Source organism: Prionailurus viverrinus, chromosome A1 (assembly GCF_022837055.1).
Source record: "Prionailurus viverrinus isolate Anna chromosome A1, UM_Priviv_1.0, whole genome shotgun sequence".
Classification (NCBI taxonomy): Eukaryota; Metazoa; Chordata; class Mammalia; order Carnivora; family Felidae; genus Prionailurus; species Prionailurus viverrinus.
In genome coordinates this window covers 5720500-5748370 of record NC_062561.1, presented here as the reverse complement: position 1 = coordinate 5748370, position 27871 = coordinate 5720500, and the positions used below count along the sequence as shown (strand labels likewise).

The following is a 27871-nucleotide window of genomic DNA, read 5'->3' as shown; positions in this document are numbered from 1 at the left end:
AAAATGAGCCAGCCAAGGTGTAAAAGAATCACTCTTTTGTCCCTCCTCAGTCAGGGGAGCAGAGGTGTTTGTCAGAGTTAACTGCTATGAATTTTGCTTGGGGCGGGACAGCAGGGTGAGCTGCCCCTCTTTCCTGCCCCCTTTTGTTTTGTAGCTTCCGAACACTGTGCTGGCCTCCGTGGCCTTTTATCCCTGTCGAAGACTGCATCCTGGTTTGCCGCAGTCATACCCAACAAGCTAAGGGAGAGCTTCAAACAGGGTGCTAGTTGAGGCCTGGCACTCAATCAAGCTCATGTAATATCGAAGCAAATGTGTACTGCTGGACAACAGCATTCTGTTGGGATGCTAAAAAAAATAAACAAATGAAGAATACCACCCATCGGGTAGAGTGTTCCAGGTCTATTCCTTTTGGAGATACTTCTTAACATATCATCATGGGGGAGATCTTGGACTCTCACCTCTACAACCCCATGGAAACTCTTGTAACCATCCTCCTCACCCTTAGGGATGGGAAAATGGCTAGGATGAGACTAAATAATCTCTCCCACGGCTACAGTTAGACCAACAACTGCCTAGAGCCAACGGAGAACCAGCGACAAAGCCAACTGAGGTATGCCTTCCCTTGTTAGCGGGGAGGGCTTTATTTTCACTATCTCTATCACTACTGTATTTGCTAATACAAGCATTTGCACGAAGAAAGTATTTAACGAATGTGATGGGGGACGCCATCCTTGAACCTGACCCGACAAACTCATTTCTTTGCCAGGTTATTATTTTGGGTTCTGCTTAACCAGATTTTCCCCCGTTCGCCATTTTTACAGATCCCAGGAGATGAAGTCTACATTTCAAATGCCGAGGCAAAATCACTCCTTGAATTACTTTGGGACAATGGCCCTCGGTAGTAATCCAGATGCCAGCTGAAACGTGTGCACTTCCTTCACATGGTCAGGGTGAAGGGCTACCTCATCCTACAGCAGAATTTTGCAAACATTCTACCCAACTTGTGGTGGTCTAAGACAGAAACTCCTAGGAACAGAAATATGATAGAAGATTCTCTTCAAAAAAGGAGATAAAGGGTCATTGTTGTAACAAATGGAGATTACAGACGATAGTTTTCTTTAAAAAAATTCAGTCTTAGCGCCTGTCATATGTACATCTATATGCATTTTCAGACATTTGTTGCTCATACTCACTTTTTTTTTTCATTATTCACCGCCTCTTGACAAGTTATCACTGATTTCCACTGCCAGCTCCCTACAGCAAGACCTGAAGCCTTGTCAGGGAAAAGGAAACGTCAACAGAGTTCCCACCCATGCTCTGCCAAAACTCAGGTTCACGTTTGAGGATGTTACTCCGCGAATGTTAAAGCAACAGCACCTCCTTTCTCTAAAGCATGGGTTTTGTATGCTCTACGATGCCCCCCCGAGATGATCACATTTTGGGGAGATGGGAGAATATAACGCTGGTCGAGAAGCCCTGAACAGTTTGCTCAGAGACAGGATGGACACGTCAGCCACATCCCCAAATGATGACAAAGCCCATTCTGATCAGCAACCAAGTGCTAATCCAGACAGCCAAGCAGAAATGGCTGGCTTATTCTGTTCTCCTATCCTGCCCGCTTAATGTGCACTTGCCACAGCCTCCCTTGCTGGCCCGTGCGAGTGTGCAGTGGAACTCAAAACTCAGTGCATAGAACGGCCAGTCTTTTCTTTCTGCGGAGTCAGCCGGAATGGAACGTGGACTCAAATTTAAGAGTCGGCAGTCTGTGTATAACCCCAGACGGAGGCTGGGCCTCAGTGGATGCTGCTACTTTAGCCCAATCAGGAACAGGCCCCGTAGTGCTGACCAAGTATGACCTGCCAGCCTGTATGTCACTTACCATGTGGCAGAGTGACAAGTCCCATGTGGCATCTCCACTGAGCTGACAGCCAGAGTATGCAACTTGCTCCAGTCCACCGTGCTCCCTGGGGAGGGGCTGTGCGTGACACTCTGACCTCGATTTTGAAGACGGGACAAATGACACAGCCCCCGAGTTGGCCGCGGCTAAATACTACACTGCACACAGTGACAGCTGTTCCTCCTCGAAGCCCAATTTAGTCATTTGGCTACCAGACGGCGTAACCGCATAAGAGAACAGAAAGGTATCCCATCTCACGGTTTCTTCTGTGTGCATGTCTCATACTTGCAAAGATTGCTTAGTCCCATTTTCAAAAGAATTGGAAAATATACTAAAATCTCAGAAAATCTGAACTGCATTTTACTGTAAAAAATAAAATAAAAAACCAAAAGCCCAAACAAAACACACACACACACACACACACACACACACACACACACACCCCGTAATTCACAAATCTAATTTGGAAGGCTTCAAGTGAAAGAAAGAACTAAGTATTTGACAAAGAGTGAGTTTGAGTTCCCCTTTCCAGACAGGCCTAGTTCCAAATGAAACCAAACAGTCAGGATGCCTAATGCACATTCAATTCAAATTTTCATTCCTCCTATGTATTTAGGACATCATCTCTCTGGGTGTCCAATAAAGACATTTACCTTGGTCTGTTGTGTTAACTACAGGCACATTTTGTGGGCTGGGGGGCGCAATTCCTGCATGACAGTCCTCCGGTGATTCATGTCACCGGGTGTTCTAGTATTTAAAAATGGTTTACCATCCTGGGGAAGAAGGAAGGGCCATTTTCTAAGCCTCACGGCATTCCGCTTCCCCGTAAGCCCTCTCTGAATCCTGGTCATGCCGTGAGTAAAGGATTAGTTTTCTTAGTCAAAGCAAATCATACTCTCAGTTATCACAATGCCCAATAAGATGTGGATGTTCCAAAAATAAAGGATAAGGAAGCAAAGTGCACTATTGTTTTATTTCCCCATTTAGCACAGCCATCCCCAGAAGCACTGTGCCATTTTAAGCAGTAACAGCTGCCCAGAAGTATTTATGTGAAGCCATCCAAAAATCTGGTTTGGCAACCAAAGCGGAGAGGAGAGGAACGTGCCTCCAGGCTGGCCATTTATTAAGGGCTCCAGGTGCTGACATTCATGCCTGAGGGCTCACAAGTTCCGTCCAAATTTAGAAGGTGGCATTGTGCAGTTTGCAAGGTCAGTGACTCAGCGCTTCTCTTCCTTGCCTTAGATTCAGGACACTTTACTTTCCGGGAGGTGCCCGTTTATCACACCGACTCGATAAGGAAGGAAACCTCATCCCTATAGAAAAGGGCGTTTTCCTTGAAACCTGTAGAATTCTTTTCAACGAAAACTGCCTGTCAAGGTCTTGTTTAGCCTCCTGTATGCATGAGGCAGATCATCACGACCGACCGCCTGGGCCTCCGGGCTTGATTCCGGTTTCCGCTGAGACTGGGCTAAAATGTCCCCCCGCGTCCTCGTCCCCGTGTCTCTGTGTCCTTGCCTCTTGCTTTCTCCTTTGATGGCTTTCTTCCTCCACCAGCCTCAGGGCCCCTTACTCTCCCACTGGATTCCCTCATTCTCTCCGATTTCAGAGTGGCAGAGTGACAGGGGCTTCTCTTCTCCGGGGAGACACGCTAGAAATTCAGTGGTTTCCCAGCAGCGAAAACGCAAAATGTGCTCCCACCTCCCAAGAGAACAGCGTGGGTCTGGCTTAAATGGGTGCCAAAGGTCCAGTGGCCTGGAGGTTGGGGAGCGAGCGCCGAGAGCCTCACCAGAGCAGGCTGGCGGAGGCGTTCTGCCACCCCCGACCCCGCAGGCTTCCCTGTCCTCGGAAGGAGGCAGACAGACGCTCAGGATACATGCGGGGTATGTTTTCTTTTCTTGAGTTCCGGGAGGGAAAGAGCGGTGTGGAAGAGGGGATTTCTCGCATCGGTAACCCGAATCTGTGCTAGAGCAAGAAACAGTGCAGATTTCGGTTGGTTGCCCACCAGCGGCCATGCACCGGGCACCGCGGCCAGCCATGCAGAAGGTCGGCGACAGGGAAGCCCGCCGGGCCACAGGGGGCACCTGCGAAGGGTGCAGGAGAATCCTGGAACGCCGACCCGGCCGCCCTGCCGGGCCCGTGGAGCGCATTACGATAAGCGTCCTCGGGCTTACCACCCTGATGGACGTTTTTTTGCGATTTCACCGCAGTGGAGAAGTTTACGCCGACGTCATACAAACCCAAGAGGAATCAAAGCCAGACGCCGGCCTGCCCCGAATGCAGCTTACGCGCTGCCTGGTGGACCGAATTCCGTGAGTTAACGCGACGGGAAGCGAGCGCGCCCCCGCTCCCATTCCACGAGACGGGCATGGCACTCTCTCGCCTTTCTCCCAGGACCGCTAGCACTGATGGTTAAATGAAACGTAACGCTTTCAATTTCACGGCTCACAGAGCACAGCTGGATGCTTCGCAACAACGGGAACGGAAGGTAGGCCAAGCGCTTGCGGACACACGGGAAGGGGAAGAGACGGCCTCCCCCGCGGGATCTACTGCAGGTTGGCGAGGGACTGTGTGACTAACAAACCGGTTGGCTAAGGCCACGGAAATGTGTTTTATGGTGTTCTGGCTGCTGACACCAGTCTCTTCGGGCAGAGATGGGTTCACACCGGGCGCGACAAACCACGTCTCTTTCCTGGGACCCATCAGGACAACTCACGTCTTATTTCTTCCTGCATTTCTTCTTGGTGGTGTCGTAAGCACGGACGATTTCTTCCTGAGTGACAGCTCCATGCTCCTCTTGAGAGAAGGCGTACCCATCTGCAGGAGGAACACACACGGGGACTGGTTGAGAGGAGAACTGGGGGAGGGGGGACCACCCAGGGTTTAGAAGAAAATGCTCTTTTGGGACACGGGAGCTCAGTTTCGCCACACTGGGCTCACCGGCCCTGGGTAGGTGGGAGCCTGGGACGGACAGACCCGTGGCCCGGGAGGGAAACGTGGGCAGAGTGTGGGGCGGGGTGGGACGAGGCCTGACCCAGCAGGGCCTGACTGGTTGTGGCCGCCACCGCCGCCGGGATGGGAAAGGCTCGGGGGCCCGCCTGGCCGAGGCGGAGCTCAGCCAGGGAAGCGTAAACGGCAGGTCACTGGTCCATGTCTGCACTGTCCCAGCGCCAGCCGGGAGGCAAGGCCACTTGCCCTGCTCCAGAAGTGTCCCAATCTGCCTGAAGCTGGCAGGCTGGCCGGGGAGCACCCAGCAACGGCGGGAGCGAAGACTGGCGATGTGCCTGTGACGCTCGCGGCATTCCCACTTTTCAAGCGGACTGATGCGGACTGGTAATAAGGAATTAGTGTGTTCATTTTTGTGTACATAAAGAAAAAGATCACAAGATAAATTCCAGAGCCCCCAGGAAGACTGGGTCTTACAATCAGTTCCGATAATAATAACACCAGCTTCCAACAATTATTAAATGCTCTGTGCGCCGGGCCTGTTCTATGTATTATGCACGAATAGCTCATTTATTCCTCCCCCAAAGCCCTATGAGTTAGGTGATAGTATTCTTCCCATTTCACAGATGGGGAAACGGAGGAGCAGGGTGATTTCACAGACCTAGTGAGTGGCAGGGCTGGGAGCCAAACCCAGGCAGGACTTCTGCAGGACCCACACTCTCCTGCACCTCTGGTTCCAAGAGAGGTTTAGCCTTCGAAAGCCCAGAGTAGGTCCCTCCTTCCTAAAGGGTCCTTCCCACAGAAGGAGCATCTACAAGACTCTGTCTCTGTTGGCTAACTCCTCTGGGTCAGGGGTATGGCGAAGTCCCACAGCTGGATTGGACATTCTGACCAAAAGACAACACGGTAAAACGTCTGACACCGGTCACTCCCATCCACGTGTGCGGATGACTTATCAATGGACATGTTAGTTCATGGCCACGTTCTCCAAGGGAGAAAAAGAAATCAGAAGTTGTGGCTGTGTATCACCTCGCAGGGGTGACTATTTTACTAAGACACTTGGCTTACAAAGGAGAGTTTCTGAACCATAAGGACAGGTAAGAGCAACGCATAGCCGTCTTCGTGGGGATGGTGTGCAGGGTGACTTTGTGCTCTGCGTAAACCAGACTCTCATAAAGCAGACTTTCTGAGCCTGGGCTGGCTTCCTGGCTCTCCCGGCCACCACCTGAGTAAACCCCAGGGCTCAGAAAGGACACCCTGGGAGGCCAGGGCTCTTCTGCACAGGTGGCCCAGGAGGCAGCTAAGGACATGGGCTGGACAGCAGGGGCAGGTGGGAGTGCAGGGAGAACTAGGGAAGGATAAGAACCGAAAGGAATCTTCCACGGGGCGGGGGGGGGGGGCTTTCTTCCACTGGCTCACCTCCATCTCTAACAAAACCAAATCCGCAAACCAAAACATCACACCATGTGGCGGCTGGCGTGAGCCCCATCTTGCGGGGTCCAAGAGCAGGCGGGGTCCCTGGGCTGGAATGCAGGAGCGGGCCTGGGGAGGGAGGCCCTGGGGGTGCTGGGTGCAGGGCACTTGAACTTTCTCATGCTGGCTTTTCACACAAGGAGGCTTCAGCGGCTTCACGGGACCTGAAGAGGAAATGCCTCCTCTCTCCTCCATTCTTCTGATTTAGGTTTCCTCCGAGTGAGTTGCTTGACTGGTGAGAGCCAGGGGAGAGGAGACGTCCCTTGCCCAGCTTCCGAGGGGCGGCTCCCTCCCTCCCGGGTGCTGAGGCCCCTCCAGCACAAGGTGCTCTTTGTGCGGCTCTTTGACTGCAGTCTGAGACCAGACACCTTGCTGTGGGATGTTTCAAAGCAAAATCTAGCCAATAACACCGTCTCCTCCGGTCACAAGGCTGTGTGTTCTGTGGTCAACTTGGATACTTTTCACTCTCCGGTCTTTTAACAGGAACATTTCTAGTCAACATCCCATGTTTTCCCGAGGGGGCCACGCAACCCTTGTCGGTGGCCTGCCGTGACACCCCAGGCGGATGCTCGTCAACCCGGCAGAAGTGGCTCTGATCCCAAGCAATGGGAGCGCCCTGTCAGTGCTCTTCCCGAGACCGTCTGGTGGCAGGCAGGTGGCCAGTGAGCTCTCCACCCCGACGGTGGCTTTCTCACCTGCGCTGCTTCCATCTTGGATCCTGAGGCCCAGGGCCTGAGGCAGAGGATGGTTCTAGTCCTTTGTGTGGCAGTAACGTGGCCACAGGACCATGGGTTAAGCTCTCTGGGTCTTCTTAGTTGACTGTTCCGGAAAAAAAAGGGCCTGGACCAGATGAGGTCCATGTGTCCTCAGAGCTCTAACCCTCCACATGGGTGCCAGGCGTTTCCATGGCGAACTACAGCCAGGCCACAGAACGCTCGTCTTCGTTCAGGGCCGATTCACACTCAGCACCACTGGAGGAAGCCTCTACTTCCATTCCAGAAAAGAACGGAGGCAGTCTCAACAATCCATCTGAGTAGAACGACTGCTCCCCGTCTTTTTTGATGTGCTTTTTGGAGGGGGGAGGTGCCTGGTGGAGAGGAAGAAAACGAAGGGGACTTTTTCAGACACAGAAACGTTGTTTGGAAGCGTCCTTTTGGGAAAGTTATCTTAGCATGTGGAATTGTCTGCTCCTTGCTCAAGTGCTGTCTTACTTATTCTGTTTTTCATTCATATCCTGCCCATGCCTACTGGGACACAGACGTAGCTTGGAGCTGTAAGGCATCCTTGGCTTGTATTTGTCTCACTGGCACAAGGGCCTTCCAGCAGGATTCCCCCTCCACTCCAGACTGGGAAGGGCTTCCAGGTGCCCATCTGAGAGGACCTTCTGGTCCAGTAGCAAATCTCTTCTCCCAGGGTCAGCTGAGCGCCCAGAGGCCACTCCCCGAGGGCTTGTCCCGCAGTTCCCATGGGTTGCATCTACCATCATGTTTCCAGAACGTGACGCACTAAGACCTTCTTCACTAGACTTTCTTGGCCTCAGCAGAGACATGAAGCGAGCCGTGTAACTCAAGAAGGAATGGAGGGCGGCCTGGGAGGGCTACCCTGGGGCAGGGGTGTCCCCCTCCTACAGACAACAATATGGTCTTCTCAGAAACCAGGCCTGGCGGGAGCGAGGGCCGTGAGGGGAAAAGTGTTCAGTGGGGCCACAGGGACTATCACCACCCAACGAGCCTCTGCCCGCCCAGCCCGCACCCCCCAGCCCAACAAAGATGCCCCATCAGGTCACCAGCTTCTGTCCGATGAACAAGTAGCCGCCATTTGCATCCAAATGGGGAGCTCAGAGGAAGCCTCCAACCCTTAGCCTCTCCCGATCTGCTCCATCTGTCAGGAAGTCCCGAGAGCCAGAAAGTAACGATGGGGCCGTGGGGAAAGCCCTGGATGGACCCCACTCATAAACTTCCCCTGGCTGGCTTCCCAAGGCATCTGCTCCTTAAATGCTCAGCCACAGCCAGAGTCTGGGGGCAGAACGGGGTAGGTGAGAGGAGTTGGAAGGGTAGGGGAGCATCTTAGTTGTTTTGTGTTCTGATAGAACATTTGGTGAAACCCATAAAATCATGTCATTTTTTAAAAATTATTTTGGAATAAAACTCCCCTTAAGTAGCTCTGATAAAACAGCTTCATGAAAGTAGAAGTTCCCTGAAAGCGACAGAAATGGGGGTAGCCCGTTTGCGGATGCCACGGAAATTAGACTGTAGGAAAACGCTGATCTCAGTTATCAATACCGCGCGTCGGTGGCCTGTAAGGAACTACAAATCCCGCCAAGATGAGAGTTTTCCTTCCAGTTTCCCGGGAAGACAGGGCCAAGACAGCTGACGGACAGACCCAGGGCGGGCGAGCAGAGGCCAAGAGGAGAACGCAGACCTCCTCGCAGGCCAGGACCACTTCTCACAGCTCGATGGCCTTCTCTAGCTGTTACTGACAGAATGTTCTGTTACCGATCGGTTTCTTGCTATTAGTTGCTGGGTGTTTTTAAAACGTGCCGTGATTTTAGAGGTCTTTTTTTTTTTATTCCTTGTACTTGTTCCTTAGAATTTTCTTTTGTCCTTCAAACCACCGAGAGTTAAGAAAAACGTTCAACAGTTGTAGGATATTTTATGACTCTTCTGCAAAAGTTCTTACTTGATCTTTGATCTCAATATATGCATCACATAGAGCCTTTCTCGGGTTATTCTGAAACATTTATTAGAGAAGCAGTGGGGCCCAGACATCATCATGTACAGAATCCGTATCCATTTTCTCTGTGCCCTGCTACAGAGAGCTGCTTTACACACGTCCTCCTGAAGCCTCACGGAGGGTGTGTAAGACGTATATTATTATAATTCTTTTGTTCCCCCAGTGGAGGAAACAGAAGTTTAGAGAAATATGTAACTTGCCCAAAGTTACTCACCTAGTGGCAGAAAAAACCAGTAATACCTCACCTTTATTGGACTCCGTAGTGTCAGGCACTGTTCTAGGCACTTGGTATAAACCATCTCATTTAATTCTCCCCCCGAACCCAGTTCTTACATCATCTCCATTTTACAGATGTAGACACAGAGATGTAAGGTCACACAAAAAAAGTGACATTGCTGGGACAGGACCCCCAGGCAGTCCAGCTCCAGAAGCGGGACCCTGCAGACCTCACTGTCTGGACCACGCCATCAAGCCTCCTGACTCAACCTCTCTCCTGGATCAGAGAGACAATGGCTGTGACCCAGATCGCTGGGCCTTGCTCGCCAGTTACTGTAGCGACCTGAGCCTCTGCCGAGTGCTCTTGGGGCAGACACTGCCTGCTTCCTGGGGCAGGACGGGCGGCATGTGAGGCACCACAGGGAACTTGGTGTTCCATGTGGGAAAGTGAGGAGGGGAGTCCATCCCTGTCCTTCTCTCTGTTGGAAAGTCTGTGAAGATCTGTTGATGGGTGGAGCTCAGGGGAGCCTGAAACAGACCCTCAATACCTGTTACTATGGACACAACAATTCTCCACTTCTCCTAAACCATTCCTATTCCCTCCTGAACAACTCGGGGAGAGAAAGGAAGCAAGAGACGTGTCAGCTGAAGAGATGGTAAGTGATGTGCGAGAGAGGAAGTGCTGGGAGAAGAGGTGGGGTTCAGAGGGGCAGAAACAGGTGACAGACGACAGGTGCCAACAGGCTTCGCCTTGGGGAAGGCAGGTGACGTCCCCTCCGGCCCAAGGAAACCTGTGCTAATAACACCTCTCAGCGGCCAGCCAAGTGGCTGGATTGTTGAAATAGGCCTACAACCTCCGTGAGCTGTGCCACCTGTGTCTCTTTCGTGGCCTCCCACCCTTCCTCTGGGGTCTGGCGCACCCCCACTGACCCCTGCCTGAGTCAGGTGCCTCAGCAGAAATCAGGCCTGGCCTCTGGTGTTGAGTGGGGACACCAGCGCTAGAGGCAGAGGCAGCCTTCCTGGGAAGAGAACAGAGATTTTTTTTTTCCCCCCCGGTGATCGTCATTGTTTTAATTAACATGCTAATATGAAATAAAAGAGTGCACATTGCTATCTTTGGGGGAAATGATTTAAAAATCATATCACTTGAGCCTTAGAACAAAATCCTATTGGGAGGCTGACAGAAGGATCTCGAGCACATCAGGATTTTAAGTTTCAGGGTTCTGTCATTCAGGCATTTGATTGGGTCCCAGGGCACTACCTAGACTCCGGCTTACTCGCCCGGAGCCAAATGCACAAATTCCACGTCCAAATGGGGGGGCTCTGGCTTGGCAAGCGTCTCCGTCCCTCTTAGCACCAGCATGCTTTAATGAAGCCTCCGCCTTCCTTGCGTCACTGGGGTCTGGCTGACCGGAAGGGGGCGAGGGCTACTTACGGGGGACACACTGCTGGAGGGAGCCTCCTCGGAAGAGTGTGGGGGGCGTCTTCCTGCTGAGCCTCCTCAGTAGGCGGTCACGTTCATTCATCCTGCAGGTGGATCAAACTCGGTCAGTCCCGGTTCGTGTGGATGCCTCTCAAGATGCCTCACCCAGTGACTTTAGGTTTCAAAATAAAAGAGACCGGGGGAAAAGGCTTCCTCATGTCAAGAAAAATGTCCAGTTTGGCCAGCAGCTCTATTATTTACAGTAGATGCTATCTCGACACCCTGAGTGCACTGCTCCCTCTTCTGAAAGGCGCTCTGTTTCCAGTCTGTCCTGTACGTAACGCCTCTGAACGCGGCCTGCCTCTTAATTGAAGTGCACCGCAAGTGCCCTTTCATACCAGGCACACCCTTGGCTCTCCAGAACACTTCTGCAAGCAGTGATCTGTTTCTATGGTAAATGCCTTAAAAGCCTTAGTCCCACCTGCAGCCGCCTCTCCCTGAGCCAGTAAAATATACCAGGACGAGAGCCTCCCGGAGGTGCCTTGGGGCCCCCGCGAGAGACTGATTTCTTTCTGCACAACCTGATTGTTATTTTGAAAGTCAAGGTGAATTTTCTTGGAACACACGAGGATTAGGAGCTCTTCTCGCCTTTCCTGAAAGGGTTCCCTCCAAGGTTGCCACCCCTGTAAGGAAACACAGAGCGGTCCTCTGGGGTAGCTTTTGTTTATTCTGATAAAGCAGAAGGGGGTGCTTCAAAGTTGCCCAGGTAGGCCAAAGGGCTTTGATTTCTCACCATTACGAGGTCACTTTGCTTGCCCCAGGAGGTTCCTGGTGTGTGGGAGTTTGCCAATGCCCTCTGATATGGGCTGAACTGCGATCCCCCCAAATTCTTACGTTGCAATCCTAACCCCCAGTAATCTCGGAATGGGACTGTATTTGGAGACAGGGTCTGTAAAGAGGCGATTAAGTTAAATGAGGTCGCTAGGGTGGGCTTAATCCAACACGACTGGTGTCCTCTTAAGGAGAGGAGATTAGGACCCAGACACACAGAAGGAAGACCGTCTGAAGACAAGGAAGACAGCCATCTATCTACCAGCCAGCGGGAGAGACCTCAGAAGGAGCCAACACTGCCAACACCTTGATCTTGGACTTCCGGCCTCCAGAAGTGAGAAAACAAATTTCTGCTAAGTCACCCAGTCTGTGGTACTTTGTGATGGCAACCCTAGCAAACAAATACGCCCCGATCTGCCGTTTGTGGGAATGTGAGGGCACAGAAGTCGTTTGAGGAGCTGCGGCCATGGGCCGTCCGAGTACATCCCCCCCATCCCACCTCTATGAGCCTCGAGCCTGAAGACCATGGTCTCCTGACAGGAGTCGACCTCACAGCAACTCAAGGGCCTTGAAGGAGGAGCGGGGCCCAAGGTATTCTCAGTAGTTCTCTGAGCTGAAGTTCCTTTTGCACTTGAGTTTCCAGAAGAGAACGTTTTCTGATTACGTCAGTTGAAAGGACAATGTTTGTTCATCACCAATTGGAGGTGAGCCTCGGCTAGCTAAGCTTGGCAAAATGCATGATGGCTGATGAGGAAAAACACCTTTTCTATCCCTTGGCACCGGCTTTCCATTCTCTCATGGCCTTTTCTTCCACGGGCCAAATTAATCTCACTGGGCTCTGCTGAGCAACAGCCCGGACAAGGCAGAGAGGAGCAGATACACGAGGAGGAGCCTGTGAGTGTGCCCGGGGCTCCCTGTGCTGGCTGCTTTCCCAGTTTAAGGAAATGAAGGGCCGTCCTCCCTGTGTGACCCAGTACTGGCCAGGATTCCTCCGTGGAAGGTGCTGCCTAGTGATGGGGCGAAATGAGAACTTCACAGGACCATGCAAGTGGGAAGTCACATATCCTGGTCTCTCCCTGGGCAGGTGAGGAAACAGACTCAGCTGTAGCAAATACAAAGGTCACAGGATGCTCTGCTGGCAAAAGCCCCTGCCTTTGGGCTCGACAGATGTCCCTCTTTCCCTTGTGAAATGGTGCATTCTTCTTGCTCTCTTTATAACAAGACACTCCAAACACATAGGGACTACTAGTACAGTGAATGTCCACCCACCCGCTCAGCTTTAGAAAATGGAGCTCCTCTGCTTGACCGCTTGACCCCTTGTTTTAGAGGGACCCACTCTGTCCTGCAGCCCTTCCTTCCATGTGGTAAAGGGTCCATAGGGCCAGCGGGACATGTCCACCCAGAGTCCACGCCTGTCCTCCACCCCAGGTATTTGGGACCCCAGAAGTTCCTGTTGAGGGACACCTCTCCAAGCTGGCACCCAAGGCCAAACTATCCTCCTAAAAGCAGACCTTAGAGCCAGCATTCACACTCCTAGGTCTGCGGGTGGCCAATGGGTGGGTTTTTGCATCAGATGTGTATGGATGGTGATGCCCAAACTCATGCGTGTAAACCCCCTTAAGTGCGGGACCCCTTAAGCTGGGGTTGGGAGGGTAGGGGGAGGGCACAGGGCAGCAAACTCTTTCCCATGCCACGACTTTCTGGCTCCAAAACTCCAGAGAATCTGGGAATCACAAAACACCACAGTCTTTATGAAGGTGTATTAATCAAGGTATATGGCTATTTGTTAGCTTGACTTACGACTTTCACATACTCAGACGTGGTACCTCATTTGCACTCCTGCACCAAGTCCTGTCCTGGTTGTGAGAATGACTTCAAAAATATTTTTTTAAGTTTGTTTATTTTTTTATTTTTTTATTTTTTTTTTATTTTTATTATTTTTTTTTTTTTTAATTTTTTTTTTCAACGTTTATTTATTTTTGGGACAGAGAGAGACAGAGCATGAACGGGGGAGGGGCAGAGAGAGAGGGAGACACAGAATCGGAAACAGGCTCCAGGCTCTGAGCCATCAGCCCAGAGCCTGACGCGGGGCTCGAACTCACGGACCGTGAGATCGTGACCTGGCTGAAGTCGGACACTTAACCAACTGCGCCACCCAGGCGCCCCTGTTTATTTTTTTAGTAATCTCCACACCCAATGTGGGGCTCGAACTCACGCCCTGAGATCCAAGAGTCACATGCTCCTCCAACTGAGCCAGCCAGGCGCCCCTACTTCAAATTTGAACAAAAGAATAAAATTTCAAATACAAAGTCCGTTGCCCTCCTCCCAGACCCCATTATTCCCCCTCTCTTATAATAAATCAGAAATAGTCCTACATCTCTATTTCGTACTTTTGTTTTACGTATATATGCATCACAACTAACACTTCGTCATGTTTTAAAATATATCTAAGGAGGGTCATTTATTTTCGGCTTCTCATGTATCACATTTTTCTTCACTCCCTTTCTCCTTTCTTACATTCTTTTTAATTATCTACTCATTTAGAGGACCAGTTGTTTGCAGATAGTCTTTTTCCTTCTAGATACTTTTATAATTACTCTGTCCTTGGTGTTCTGCAGTTTTGTTACGACACTTAGTACGACTAGATGTAGATTTGTGTTTTCCAAAATATTTTATTTTGAGAGAGCGCGAGAGAGCATGTGAGTGGGGGAGGGGCAGAGAGGGAGAGAGAGCGCATCCCAAGCGGGCTCCACACCAACAGCATAGAGCCCCATGCAGGGCTCGAACTCACGAACTGGGAGATCATGACCTGAGCCGGAATCAAGACTCCGAAGCTTAACCGACTGAGCCGTCCGGGCGCCCAAATGTGTTTTTAAATCTGCTCAGCTGCTGAGACCTGGAAAGTCACTACAACTCAGAAGTTTATCTTCATGTATGGAAAACACTTTGAATCCTGCCTGTCCCCAGTTCTCTGTTTTTCTCTTATCCAGGATCTTCTTATATATATAATCCTATCTTCCACATCTCTACGTCTCCTCTACATTTTCCATTTCCTTTCTTTCTTTGGTTTTACCTGAACTATCATTAAACTGACTGGCATGCTTTAATTGAAATTAGAACCCTTCTCGTGTCTACAAGAGTTTATTTATCTTCTAGATCCGCCTGTTCTCACATACTATTTTACTCTTTCCACATCTTCTTTCCCCAGTATTTTATAGGTTTGTTCAGACATTCCTTACCTATCCAGTTCTTGGGGGTGTGGAGAGCCAATAAATGTCTGCAGTATTCCATGACCCACCGTCAATGTGGTTCATTTACTGTGTGTGCTCTAGTTATGAAGTCATGCTTCAGAATGATTTGCTTTTGCCTCTGCCAGGGTCCTGTGGGTTGCATCAATTTTTATATTATCTTAGCTTAGCTCCCATAGCATTGGGAAGAGTCTAAAATTGGACCTCATACATAAGCATGGGCTTCCAGTTTCTGGTGGGTAATTCTGTCTTCCCCATTGCTGCTTTGTCAATCTAGTGAGTAAAATGTTTCTCGTTTCTGTTTCATTAAAATAGCAGCCCTACAAAATCTGTAGCTTTATGCATTGAGTTCTATCTCACTGGGGACTGAGGTTTTATCTCCTTTCCCTATATTAATCTATGAACCTTCAGTCCCTGAGCCTTTTATGCAGTCTGATACCCCCTCTTCAGCTTTATCTCCCTCTTGGCCTACTGGCTTTTGCGTCTCTCCATTTTGGCACCTAGGTTTCTGTGTTCCATTTGAAGTTGATTATGTATTAAAAGCCTTTCTTTGTTCATATTTCACTGGGCATTTCTATGCATCTGGAAAAGTCCTGAGTCAGCTCAGTCTACCATATTGACTTTATCTGGTTTCTGTGAATAATTTATATTCCCCTGACCCAATTACTGGAAAACATTATGGCTACAAAACATGATCACAGAACTGTTCTTTCTCAAGCTTCGCTATCCTCAGAAACAACCTTTTCTGGAGACCCTTAAAGTGGCAGATTCGACAAAGGTTTAGGTGATGAAAAGGGTCTGAGAGCTCATAAAACACTCTAGCGGAGATGTCTGACCACTGGCTTCTCTATGTGCTCCAAAGTTGAAATGTCAAGTAATAGTACTTTCCCCATTTCCCATTTTCTTCTTTGCAGAAGAAAAAAGCATTATTACTGACGATTATTAAAACTTCTCAGGAAAGGGCACCTGGGTGGCTCAGTTGGTTAAGCGTCCGACTCTTGGTTTTGGCTCAGGTTGTGATCTCACAGTTTTGTGGGTTGGAGCCCCACATCAGGCTCTGTGTTGGCAGCATGGAGCTTGCTTCTCTCTCCCTCTCTCTCTGCCCCTTCCCCACTCACACTGTCTCTGTCTCTCTCACATAAATAAATAAACTTAAAAAAATGCTGAACAATAATGCTGAAAAAACTCAAGATAGAAAGGGATGATAATAACATTTGCCCTTTATGGTATTCTATCATCTGTGCATATTTTGGAAGCTATATACTCACAAAGACATTGGAAAAAAGGTGAAGGAAACACAGCCAAATATTTGGTTAATTTTGAATAATGGGAAGGAAAAAAAAAACGAAGTACAAATTAGTACAAGGAAAGACAATTTATATCTATGAGATCTTGGTTTAAAAAAAGGAGATAGAATCTTCAAGAAAACTCTGGCAAACTAAATCCAGTAGTGTAATAAAAGGATTACACACCATGATCAAATGGGATTTATCCCAGGAATGCAAGGCTGGTTCAACATACAAAAATCAATCAATATACCATACATTAATACAATGAAGGAAAAATATCATGTGATCATCTCAATTGGTGCAGACAGAGCATGTGACAAAACCAACACCCTTTCATAATAAAATTACTCAACAACTGAGAATAGAAGGGAAATGCCTCAACACAACACATAAAGTCCTTTTCATTTATGAAAAACCCACAGCTAACATCATGTTCAATGGTGAAAGACTAAAACCTGTCTCTCTATGACCGGGAACAAAACAAAGGAAGCCTGCATTCACCACTTCTATCTGATGAATTTGTTGGAAATTCTAATCAAAACAGGCAAAATTCCAACAGTCTTTTTTTGCAGAAATGGACAAAATTGTCCTAAGATCCACAGGGACCCCAAATTGCCAAAATAATCTTGAAAAAAAAATTATGGGACTCACACTTCCTGATTTTAAAACTTAACATAAAGCTATGGTGGGGTGCCTGGGTGGCTCAGTTGGTTAAGCGTCCGACTTCAGCCTAGGTCATGAGCTCGTTTCCGAGTTCAAGCCCCGTGTTGTGCTCTGTGCTGACAGCTCAGAGCCTGGAGCCTGTTTCGGATTCTGTGTGCATGTCTCTCTCTCTGCCCCTCCCCCACTCATGCTCTGTCTCTGTCTCTGTCTCAAAAATAAATAAAACATAAAAAAAATTTTAAAGCTATGGTAATAAAAACAGTGTGGCACTGGCATAAAGATAGACACATAAATCAGTGTGATGTAATTAAGAGCCTAGATTTTTGGCTAAGTTACCAAGACCATTTAATGAGGAAAGAATAGTCTGTTCAGCAAATGGTGTTAGAACAACTGAATTTCTACATCAAAAGGATGAAGTTGGGCTCTTACCTGCAATCATACACAAAAGTGAACTAAAAACGGATCAAAGACTTAAATATAAGAGTGAAAACTATATATATTCCTTAAAGAAAACAAAAGAGTAAATCTTTATGACCTGGGATTTGGCAATGGTTTCATAGATATGAACCCAAAGCACAGGCAACAAAAGGAAAAATAAATTGGACTTCATCAAAATTAAAATCTTTTTGGTCATCAAAGGACATTATCAAGAAAGTCAAAAGGCAACCCCAAATGAGAGAAAGTATTTGCAAATCACATATCTGATGAGGGTCTAGTATCCAGAATATATCAATAATCCCCAAAACTCAACAACAAAAAAGACAAACAACCCAGTTACAAAATGGGCAAAGGACTTAAAAAGACATTTATCCAAAGACTAAATACAATGGCCAAAAGCATATGTATGAAAAGATACTCAACATCATTAGTCATTAGGGAAATACAAGTCAAAACCACAAAGGGATAGCACTTAACATCTACTAGGATGGCTATAATTATAAAACAAGCAAGCAAGCAAACAAACAAACAGAAAGTACCATGTTTTGGAGAGGGTGTGGAGAAGTTGGAACCCTAGCACGTTACTGGTGAGATTATAAAATGGTGCAGCCACTGAAGTTCCACACAGAAGACTGCATCACACAGCCATTCCACTCCAACATATACTTTCAAAAAAAGGAAATGGAAATGGTCTTAAACAGATACCTGTACACCCATATCTACAGCAGCATTATTCACAACAGCCAAAAGATGGAAACAATCCAGATGTCTATCAACTGATGAATGGAAACAAAACGTTGTATATTCCATACAGCGGACTATTAGCCACGAAAGGCAATCGAGTGCTGAGGGACATACTGCCACAGGGATAAGGCTTGAAGACATTATGGTAATTGAAAGAAGTCAAGCCCACAAGGCCATGTATTGCATGCCTATATGAGATCCGGAATAGACCGGTATGTAAACAGAAAGTAGAGTAGTGGTTGCCGGAGAGGATCGGGTGGGTAGGCAGGGGAGCGAAATGGGGAATGACTGCTTAAACCACATAAGGTTTCCTTTGGGGAGGTGGAAGCATTCTAGAAGTAGATAGTGGTGATGGTTGCACAACACTGTAAATGTCCTAAATGCCACTGAATTGTACACTTTAAAATGGTAAATTTCACACTGTGTGAATTTCATCACAACTTAAAAAAAAAAAGAAATTCCAGTTAAAAAGGAGAGGGAATGGGTCCTGAATTGGAGTAAATTCCCTCCCACTGCCTGAGCTGTTGGTAATGATGCCGTCTTCACATTTTACTTCTCCCACAGTGGGGGATCCTGGAGTCCACGTGTGTTCTTTGACGGTGTCCTGTCCTCGCTGAAGCACGCACGCTGACCGAGACTTACCGATAGGAAAGGTACACGTAAACACAAATTTACCAATGGAGCGTGCGTTCTTGGTGCCTCCCCAGTAATGATGGTGAAACCCAACCTCACACAACTCCATATAGGCGGGCTCTGTTTAGAAGCTGACCTATCCTAGAGGGGGAGGTGTGCTCCTGTCTCAAAAACTGAGCAGGTTAGGAAGGAGCAGGGAGCTGAGAAGCATTATGTTGGGGAATAACAAACCCTCATGTCCACATTTCTGTCAGGAGGCTATTCCTACAAAAATCACCCATGCATAACTGCCAAAGAGCAGGAACATGGAGAATATAGCAAATAATTGCAAATCTGTTTTTAGATCTTGTCAGTAGTTACAGCTGCTAGGAATTGCAGCTGACGTACAAAGCCAAAAACAAATACGTATTTTTAGAAACTTATTTTTAAATTAGTGCTGGACCACATTCAAAACATAAATCTGACAGGTTCTTCAAGAAAACAGCTAGTCCAAAGTTCCTTTTCCTTCAGGTAAGGCTAAACATCTACCAATCTATCAGACTACTGAAACTCTAACCTATTTTTAAGGCGCCCTAGAGAATGAGATTTCATAGCCTCAATTGGTAACTTATTTTACGCCTTATAATCTGAACATCAGAAGCTAAGAACCTTTTAGGCTCAAGTGCATTCCAGACCTACTTAGGCCTTTGTAGGATCAAAAACTTTGCCTTAGTTAAACAGACCAGTGTAATGAGGGAAAATAACAAGAATAAAAACAAAATAGGTTTTCTAGCCTAAGATTCCAGTAAGATAGGAATTACGACCCTGGAGCAAGGAGACCTTTGTAAAGCCTGTTCCATTAAATGGTAGTAAATTATTCTCCTTTTTCCTTGCTGCCAAACCATACACTTTCCACTTTTCAAACTTGACTTCTTTTCATTCAACAATTATGCTGCACCTGTTGTGTGTGAGATCCAGTGCTAGAAACAAAGCCGCCTATGACACTGTCCCTGTCCTTATGAAGCTCACAGTCTCTGAGGTGATCTCTCTGGGTAGACACATATCATGGCAAAGGTGATGAGTACCAAAATGGAGATTACACGGGCCTCAACAGCGTTAAAACTGAGGAGTGATCACTTGGAGAAAGTTCAGGAAGGCTTCAAGAAGAATCAACATTGAAGCTACATCCTGAACAATGGCTAACTCCTTGTTGATCATCCAGTTGGAAATGCAGGAGAAGAATGGGTTTAGTAGGAAAGACAATGAGTCCAATTTTGGATGTCAGGCTTTGAGTTGCCTTTGAAGCATTTAGGGGGCCATGAGATATTGGGGTCTAGAGAGATTCAAGCCAGAGATGCCACTTCGGATTCCTCAGCCTGTAGAAACCCAGGGAGAACAGGCAGGGTGAGAAGGCGCCCTAAGGGGTGATTCCTACAAACACCAACACGTCCTCTGAGTGTTCAACCACAGGGTCTGTTCTCTCAGGGACCAAGTCTTATACTGTCTCTGCGTTTTTCACAGTACCCACCCAGGGCTGAGGACAGAGGACATGGTTACATACAAAAAATTGCATTTGTCCTCTGTATTTACTGATTTGGTCTGTCTTATTCTCGTGGTCTTATTTGTCTCTGCATCTGTCCACAATGCCCAACACTGGGCTAGGATGCAGTGGGATTTCCAATAATAACTGAGATGAATTCCTCTGTATTGTTCTCTACAAATGATAGAATCCCAATTCTCCTCCAGAGGAGGAAAGCCCCCTCCAAATTCTAGATGACCCTGCCAGAAACAAAACCTAACAAAACAACTCCGTGTCCTTTACAGAGACAGGACGTCGTATTTTGTTAAGAATTCAGATTACATGGAAGAGTTGAAAGACAGTCTGGCTGAGGACAGGATAGGACACAAGGTTAATTAACTTAATACAAATTCCATTAAAAAAATAAGAGGATAGATCTGTCCTGTCCTCTCTGGTCTCAAGTCTCCTCTGACCAGCACAACCGGGAACTGGAGGGAAGAAAGGCTTATACTAACAAGTTGCTTATTTTCTTCTGTCCAAAGTTTTGGAAAGTGGGGGTCAGGGGACTGTTTGGGGTATTGGACGAAATGTCATTCTTCTATGACGTGGATTGGGCGATTGTCTCTCAAAAAGAAAAGTTTGTCCTCCAAGGAGGTGTAGCACTAAATCAAGCAACAAGTTTGCAAGAGGCAACAGCAGATTTGCAGGCTCAAGATAGATGGAATCTGTCTGTCAACAACCACCTGGGTTAGAACACAGGTGATGCACGTAAGCCAACCATGCTGAAGGACAAAGCTGCCTGGGAAGCCTTTAACAAAAGGGGCAGGGGACACTGAAAAGATCTGAAAGCAAAACCAGATTACATGTGATCCTTTTCCACTGTGTCTGCTAACTGGAGTGATAAATAAATCAGTGAAGTGGGAAGGAAGGTTCAAGAAGAAAGAAACCAGGAGCTGGCAACCCCACTGTCCTTTCACCTGAAATAGCAACTTGGATGAAATTGGAAGGAAGACCAGCTAGGAACCTCGGGGCATGAGAAATCTCAGTTTCCTTCTGGCCTCACAGATCCCATATTTGGAGCTAAAAAGTCTGGCAACCCAGAAATGCCCATGGGTGCAACCAAAAAAAGCCCAGAAAAAAGCCTGTTTTCTCTAGTCAAAGGAGCAGGAAAGGGGCAGCCTAGCAAGACAAAAAAACTTTCAGACCATGATCATGCTACTCTAGCCCAACACCACAGAAAAAACCTGTGGCTTCACTCCCATCCATGCCAGCAAAGACCAAGTGGGGAGCCTAGACCTCCACTCCTATGAGGCTGCCACAGCATGTCCTATGAGGTGGTAACAGAGGAGATCAAGGAGGGAGCTGGGACTTTCATCCTTGTCAGCTGATAATGAGGTCTCTGGCCCCCTGTGGTATCTTCAGAGACAACATGAGAAGAATGAACTTCTGTGCCCCACCTAGCGAAAGGAGGCATTTTTTTCTCCTCCTCAGTGGGGTTGTGTCAGAAGAGGCCTCATAGAGAATCAGGACTTTCATCCCTGCCCAGGAGTAACAAAGGCATATCCCCTGTCTCCTCCCCACCCTTCACCTATCCCTTGCAATGTCAGTGGAGGTCATGCGGACAGCAGGAACTGCCATCCCCACCCAGCAGGCTTCAACAGAGGTCGAGTAGGGGGTCTAGAGTACTTCTACCTGGCAGGATCCAGCATCAGAACACTTAACACTTCAGATGTCTACGTTTCATTTGAAAGGGACGTGTCATTCCAAGACCCAGGAAGATGTCAAAATGAATGTAAAAAAAAAATCAACTGATGGCAACATCAAGACGACAGAGACGGTGGTATCATCTGACAAAGATATTAAAGAAGCTGTAATAAAAATGCTTCGACATGCAGTTAGGAATATGTTTAAAACAAATGAAAAATAAAAGAAGAAAGCCTCAAAAAAGAAGATATAAAGGAGAACCGGTTATAAACATTAGAACTTAAAAATGTAATAACAAATAAAAACTTAGTGGATGGGTTTAAGAGCAGGATGGAGGGGACGGAAGAAAGAGTTTGTAAACAGGGAGACAGAACAGTGGCAATGATGGAGTCTGAGTAACAGAGGCAAATAGACTGAGGAAGAAACTAACGGAGTCTCGGGGACCTGTGAGAATAAAAGAAGAAGTAACATGCATGTCTTCAGAGTCCTAGAAGGAGAGGAGAAAGAGAATGGGGTTGAAAAAGCACTGAAAGAAATAAAGGCTGAAAACTTCCCACATTTAGTGACAGACATAAACCTACAGATTCAAGAAGCTGCACAAATTCTAAATATGACAAGCCCCCAAAAATCCAGCCCAAGATAGATTATATTAAATTTCTTTCTTCAAATTTCTTCAAACTGCAGACAAAGGAAAGATCTCAAAAGCAGCCCGAGGTAAATGCTACTTTACCTGTAGGGGAAAACCAATTGGAATGACAGTGGACTTCTCACCAGAAACTACTGAGGCCAGAAGTGGCATATTTTTCAAGTGTTGAAAGGAACGAACTGTCCACTCAGTGAAGATATCTTTCAGGAATGAAGAAATCAAGACATTCTCAAATGGAAGCAACTAAGAGAATCTGTCACCATCAGAACTGCCCTACAAGAATAGCTAACGGAAATTTCAGAAATGAAAAGGAAATGATAAAAAAAAGAAATCTTGGGGCATCGGGGAAAAAGAAAGAACATGGTAAGCAAAAATATGGGTAAATACAATGGGCTTTTCCTTTCCTCTTGAATTCCCCGAATTATATTTGACTAAGTTAAAGCACAAATTATACATTGTCTGATGTGGTTCTAAATGTATACAGAGAAAAATTTTTAAGAAAAGCATATTATAAATGGGGGTGGGTAAAGTAATGTAAAAGGAGGTAACGTTTCTGTACTTCACTCAGACTGGTAAAATGACACCACCAGTAAACTATGACTAGTTATGTGTGTGTGTGTGTGTGTGTGTGTGTGTGTGTGTGTGTGTGTGTATGTGTATGTATAATATATATATAATATATATGTGTATATATATAATACCCCGAACAACTAGTAAAAAAATCTATACTGTGAGACACATTCAAAAATATGACAGATAAATCAACATAGAATTCTATTTATTTTATTTTTTAATGTTTCTTTATTTTGAGAGAGAGAGAGAGAGAGAGAGAGCGAGCACGTGTGCATGGGGGAGGGACAGAGACAGAGGGAGACACAGAATCTGAAGTAGGCTCCAGGCTCTGAGCTGTCAACACAGAGCCCGATGTGGGGCTTGAATCCACAAACCGTGAGATCATGACCTCAGCCAAAGCAACTGAGCCACCTGGGCACCCCCAAAATGGAATTCTAAAAAACATTCACATAACCCACAAGAAGGAAGGAAAAACAAAACAGAGAAATGAAAACCAGAACAGAAAACAAAAGATAAAATGGAGAATTCTGCTGCATTCTACTCTCACTGGAGAATTCTACCAAATATATTTAAAGAAAACTTAACATCAATTCTACAAAACCTTTGGGGCACCTGGGTGGCTCAATCAATTCAGTGGCCAACTCTTGATTTCGGCTCAGGTCATGACCTCACAGTTTGTGAATTCGAGCCCTGCATTAGGCTCTGTGCTGATAGCTTGGAGCCTGCTTGGGATTCTGTCTCCCTCTCTCTCTGCCTCTCTCCTGCTTTCTATCTCTCTCTCAAAATAAATAAAAATAAACTTTTAAAGAATTATTTAAAAAATTCTACACAATCTTTCCCAGAAAATCAAAGAGGAGGGGACTCTTTCTAATTCACTTACTATCCTGATATCAAAACCATTTAAAGATATAACAAAGAAAAAAGAAAACCACAATCCAGTATTTTGCATGAATATAGATGCAAAATTTCTAAATGTTAGTAAATTCAGTTCAGCAATATATGACAAGAATAACACAACATGAACAAGTGGGCATTATTCCAGGGATGCAAACTGGTTCAATATATAAAAATCAATGTAATCCACCATATTAATAGCTAAAGAGGAAAAAAGCCGCACATGATCATATCAGTTGCTGCAGATAAAATATTTTACAAGATTCAACACCCATTCATGATTTAAAAAACAAAACAAAACCTCTTAGGAAATTAGGAATAAAGGGGATCTTCTCCAACTTGACAAAGAACATCTCTGAAAACTCCACAGCTAACACCATACTTTATGATGAAAGACTGCTACTTTCCCCCCAAGATAGGAAGCAAGGTAAGGTTGTCCATTCTCACATTCTTATTCAAATAGTGCTGAAAGTTATAGCCAATGCAATATGGCAAGAAAAGGAAATAAAAGAATATGGATCAGAAAGGAAGTAATAAAAATGTTCCAATTTGCAGATGATGTGATGGCCTAGAAAATCCCAAGAAATATAAATATAGAAAAGAAAATATAAACACACACAGACGCATATCAAACTCTCAGAAGTAGTGAGTTCAGCAAGGTTGCGTGCTATGAGACCAACACACAGAAATCAATTGTATTTCTATGTACTATAAATAGACATGTGAATCCTGAAATTAAAAATATGATGCATATGTTTGTTCAAAAAAAAAAAAGAAATACTTAGGTGTAAATCTAGCAAAATATATACAGGACTTATATACTGAAAATTACACAATGTTGACAAAACAAAGATCTAAATAATTGGAGAGACATGTAATTTTCATGGATTGGAACACTCAACATAAATATTAATATATATAAAAATAAAAATGTTAATTCTTCCCAAATTGATATTTAGATTTAGTATTAATGCTTACCAAGTTGATCTATAGGAACGCAATTCCTATCAAAATCCCAACAAGATTTTTTTGTAGGTATAGACAAGATTACTCTAAAAAATGTGCAGAAAAGCAAAGGACCTAGAGTAGCTAAAACAATTTTGCATAAAATGGAAGGGATCAGTCTACTTGATTTCAAGACCTAGGATATGGTAATCAAGACAGTGTGGCATTGGTTGAGGGATAGCTACACAGATTAGTAGAATAGACTAGAATAGAGAACCCAGGAAAAAGACCACAAAAATATACCTGATTTTTGATAAAGGTGTAAAAGCAATTCGGTGAAAGATACTCTTTTCAACAAATGATACGGGAGCAACCATGCATACATAAAGAAAAACAAACCCTCTATAGAAGTCTCCTTATGCAAAAATTAACTCAACATGAATCACACACATAAGAGTAAAATATAAAACTATACAACTATAAAACTATACAAAACTATAAAACTCTACAAAAAATACAACCGTATATTTGGGATCAAGGACTAGGCAAAGAGTTCTTGCACCTAACACCAAAAGCAAAATCCATAAAGAAAAATTAATTTGGGCTTTATTAAAATTAAAACCCCTTTTTTTTTCTCCCTGAGAAAGATTGTCTTCCCGAGGCCGAAAGGACAAGCTACAGAGTGGGAGAAAACGTTTGTCGACCGCCTATCTGATAAAGGATGAATGTCTAGAATATATAAAGAACTACTGAAACTCAACAGAAGAAAACCCCAAGGAATCCAATTAGAAAATGGGCAAAGGGGGGGGCGCCTGGGTGGCTCAGTCGGTTAAGCGTCCGACTTCAGCTCAGGTCACGATCTCGCGGTCCGTGAGTTCGAGCCCCGCGTCGGGCTCTGGGCTGATGGCTCAGAGCCTGGAGCCTGCTTCCGATTCTGTGTCTCCCTCTCTCTCTGCCCCTCCCCCATTCAGGCTGTGTCTCTCTCTGTCTCAAAAATAAATAAACGTTAAAAAAAAATTAAAAAAAAAAGAAAAAAGAAAACGGGCAAAGGGTATGAAGAGACATTTCGTCAGAAAGGACATACAGGTGGCAAATGAGCACGTGAAAAGAGGCTCAGCACCATTGGCAATTAGGGAAATGCAAATGAAAGCCACAGTGAGCTATTACCACACACTTACCACAACGGCCAACATAAAAAAAATAGTGACAGCACGTGCTGGCACGGATGTGGAAAGACTGGATCGCTCAGACACTGCTCAGACACTGGAAATGTAAATGCCGTGGCCACTCTCAAAGAACAGTTTGGCATTTCTTTAAAAAACCAAACACATCACAACTTTGTGAAAATACTACAAACCACTAAATTATATAATTTTAAAAGGTAAAGTTTATGCATTTGATGTAAAAAAAAAAAAATCAGATAAACCTGAGCTAATGTGCAGCCCAAACTGCCTACCCACAGAAGGGAAGCCAAGAAATGGTTTTCGTTTTTAAAAAGAAAAAAAATAAAACAACCCACCTAAATATGCAACTGCTAAAAAACCCAGCTGTTGCACTCCTGGACATTTATCCCAGAGAAATGAGGACTTACGGTCACATAAAAGCCTGTAAACAAATGTTTTCCAGAGCTTTATTCATAATGGCCCCAAGCTGGAAACCCAGATATCCTTCAGCAGGTGAATGTTTGAACAAAGCGTGGTACGGCCATAGCCATGAGATACTACTCGGCGAGAAAGAGGAAGAAACCATTGCTAATATGCAAGAACCCGGATGAGTCCCCAGAGAATTACGCTAAGTGAAAAAAGGGAGCTGTTTGTTTTTTTTTTTAAATTTTTTTTTCAACGTTTTTTATTTATTTTTTTGGGACAGAGAGAGAGACAGAGCATGAACGGGGGAGGGGCAGAGAGAGAGGGAGACACAGAAACGGAAACAGGCTCCAGGCTCCGAGCCATCAGCCCAGAGCCCGACGCGGGGCTCGAACTCACGGACCGCGAGATCGTGACCTGGCTGAAGTCAGACGCTTAACCGACTGCGCCACCCAGGCGCCCCTTTTCTTTTCTTTTTTTTTTTTTTTTTAATTTTTTTTTTTTTTAAAGGGAGCTGTTTTTGTCCCAAGAGTTACACATGATATGACTCATTCATATAACATTCTTGAAATGGCAAAATTATGGAAATAGAGGACGGATTGATGGCTGCCAGGAGCTAAGGAGAGGGTAGAAGGTAGATATGACTATAAAAAGACAACATGAGGATCCTGGTGCTGATGAAAATGTTTCCTATTTTGACTGCATCAATGTCAGTTTCCTGGCCGTGACACCGTTGCATAGTTTTGCAAGATGTCACCTTTGGGGGAAAGTGAGCAAAGGCTACCGGGGGGAGGGGCAGGGGGGGAGGGGGGCTCTCTCTGTATTATTTCTTACAACCACATGTGAAACTGCAATTATCTCCAAATAAAACGTTTAAACAAACAAAACAATGCATGCACGGCCTTTTATTTTGTGTTTTCTTTGCAGCGGGAAGAAATGTGGCCTCCCTGAGCTCCTTGAAAGGGGGTGGGAGACTGTCATCCGTCTCCTGGAGCCGCGCTCCCCCCCGGGAGAGGCTGTCCACCACAGGCAGAGCCGTCTGACCTCATTAGCAGAGCAGGCGAAGTCAGATTTGAATGACAGCCCCAGCACATATGGAAACCATTACCTCATTCCACGACTTGCAATGAGGTAGTGAGGTTTCCCGTATACAAGGCTGAGCGCCGTGGTCCAGTCGGAGAGCCTATGAAAAGGTCAGGTCAGAGTCACGGGGCTGCTAGGAACAGATAAATTAGCAGGGCACCTGGCTGACCCAGAGAGGCCTCAGTGAAAGGCTGGGCGGTGGGTTGAGAAGCCCCGGGTGTAATGGAGTGAGGAATAGTCTAGGCTCTGTGTATTTCCTGATCGGGGCATTTGGGAAAGGACAAGGCAAAACAACTCCGTGGTGAAGCACCAAGCTGGTCGGGAAGATGCTGCTTTCCAGGAGTCAAGTTCTGTTAAAGTTCTACTTCTACCCACTGGACCATGCCATCTCCCTGCTCAAAATCAAACGCT

The 27871-nt window shown here is 46.1% G+C and overlaps 1 protein-coding gene across 10 annotated transcripts in view; it reads right to left on the bottom strand.

Annotated features, from left to right (window-relative positions):
• The window catches only part of LOC125172019 (phospholipid-transporting ATPase IB), a 647472-nt gene that overhangs the window by 33619 nt on the left and 585982 nt on the right, over window positions 1-27871 (bottom strand). For 7 of the 10 annotated variants that reach the window (XM_047869466.1, XM_047869485.1, XM_047869458.1 and 4 more), the window contains 2 exons: window positions 10698-10789; window positions 2852-4711 (listed from right to left, as the gene is read on the bottom strand). In XM_047869466.1, the coding sequence (XP_047725422.1) occupies window positions 4614-4711; window positions 10698-10789 (190 nt within the window). In that variant the 3' untranslated portion in view covers window positions 2852-4613. Of the gene's footprint in view, window positions 1-2851; window positions 4712-10697; window positions 10790-27871 lie in introns of those variants that run through there. The other 3 variants (XM_047869442.1, XM_047869436.1, XM_047869449.1) reach the window with 2 other exon arrangements.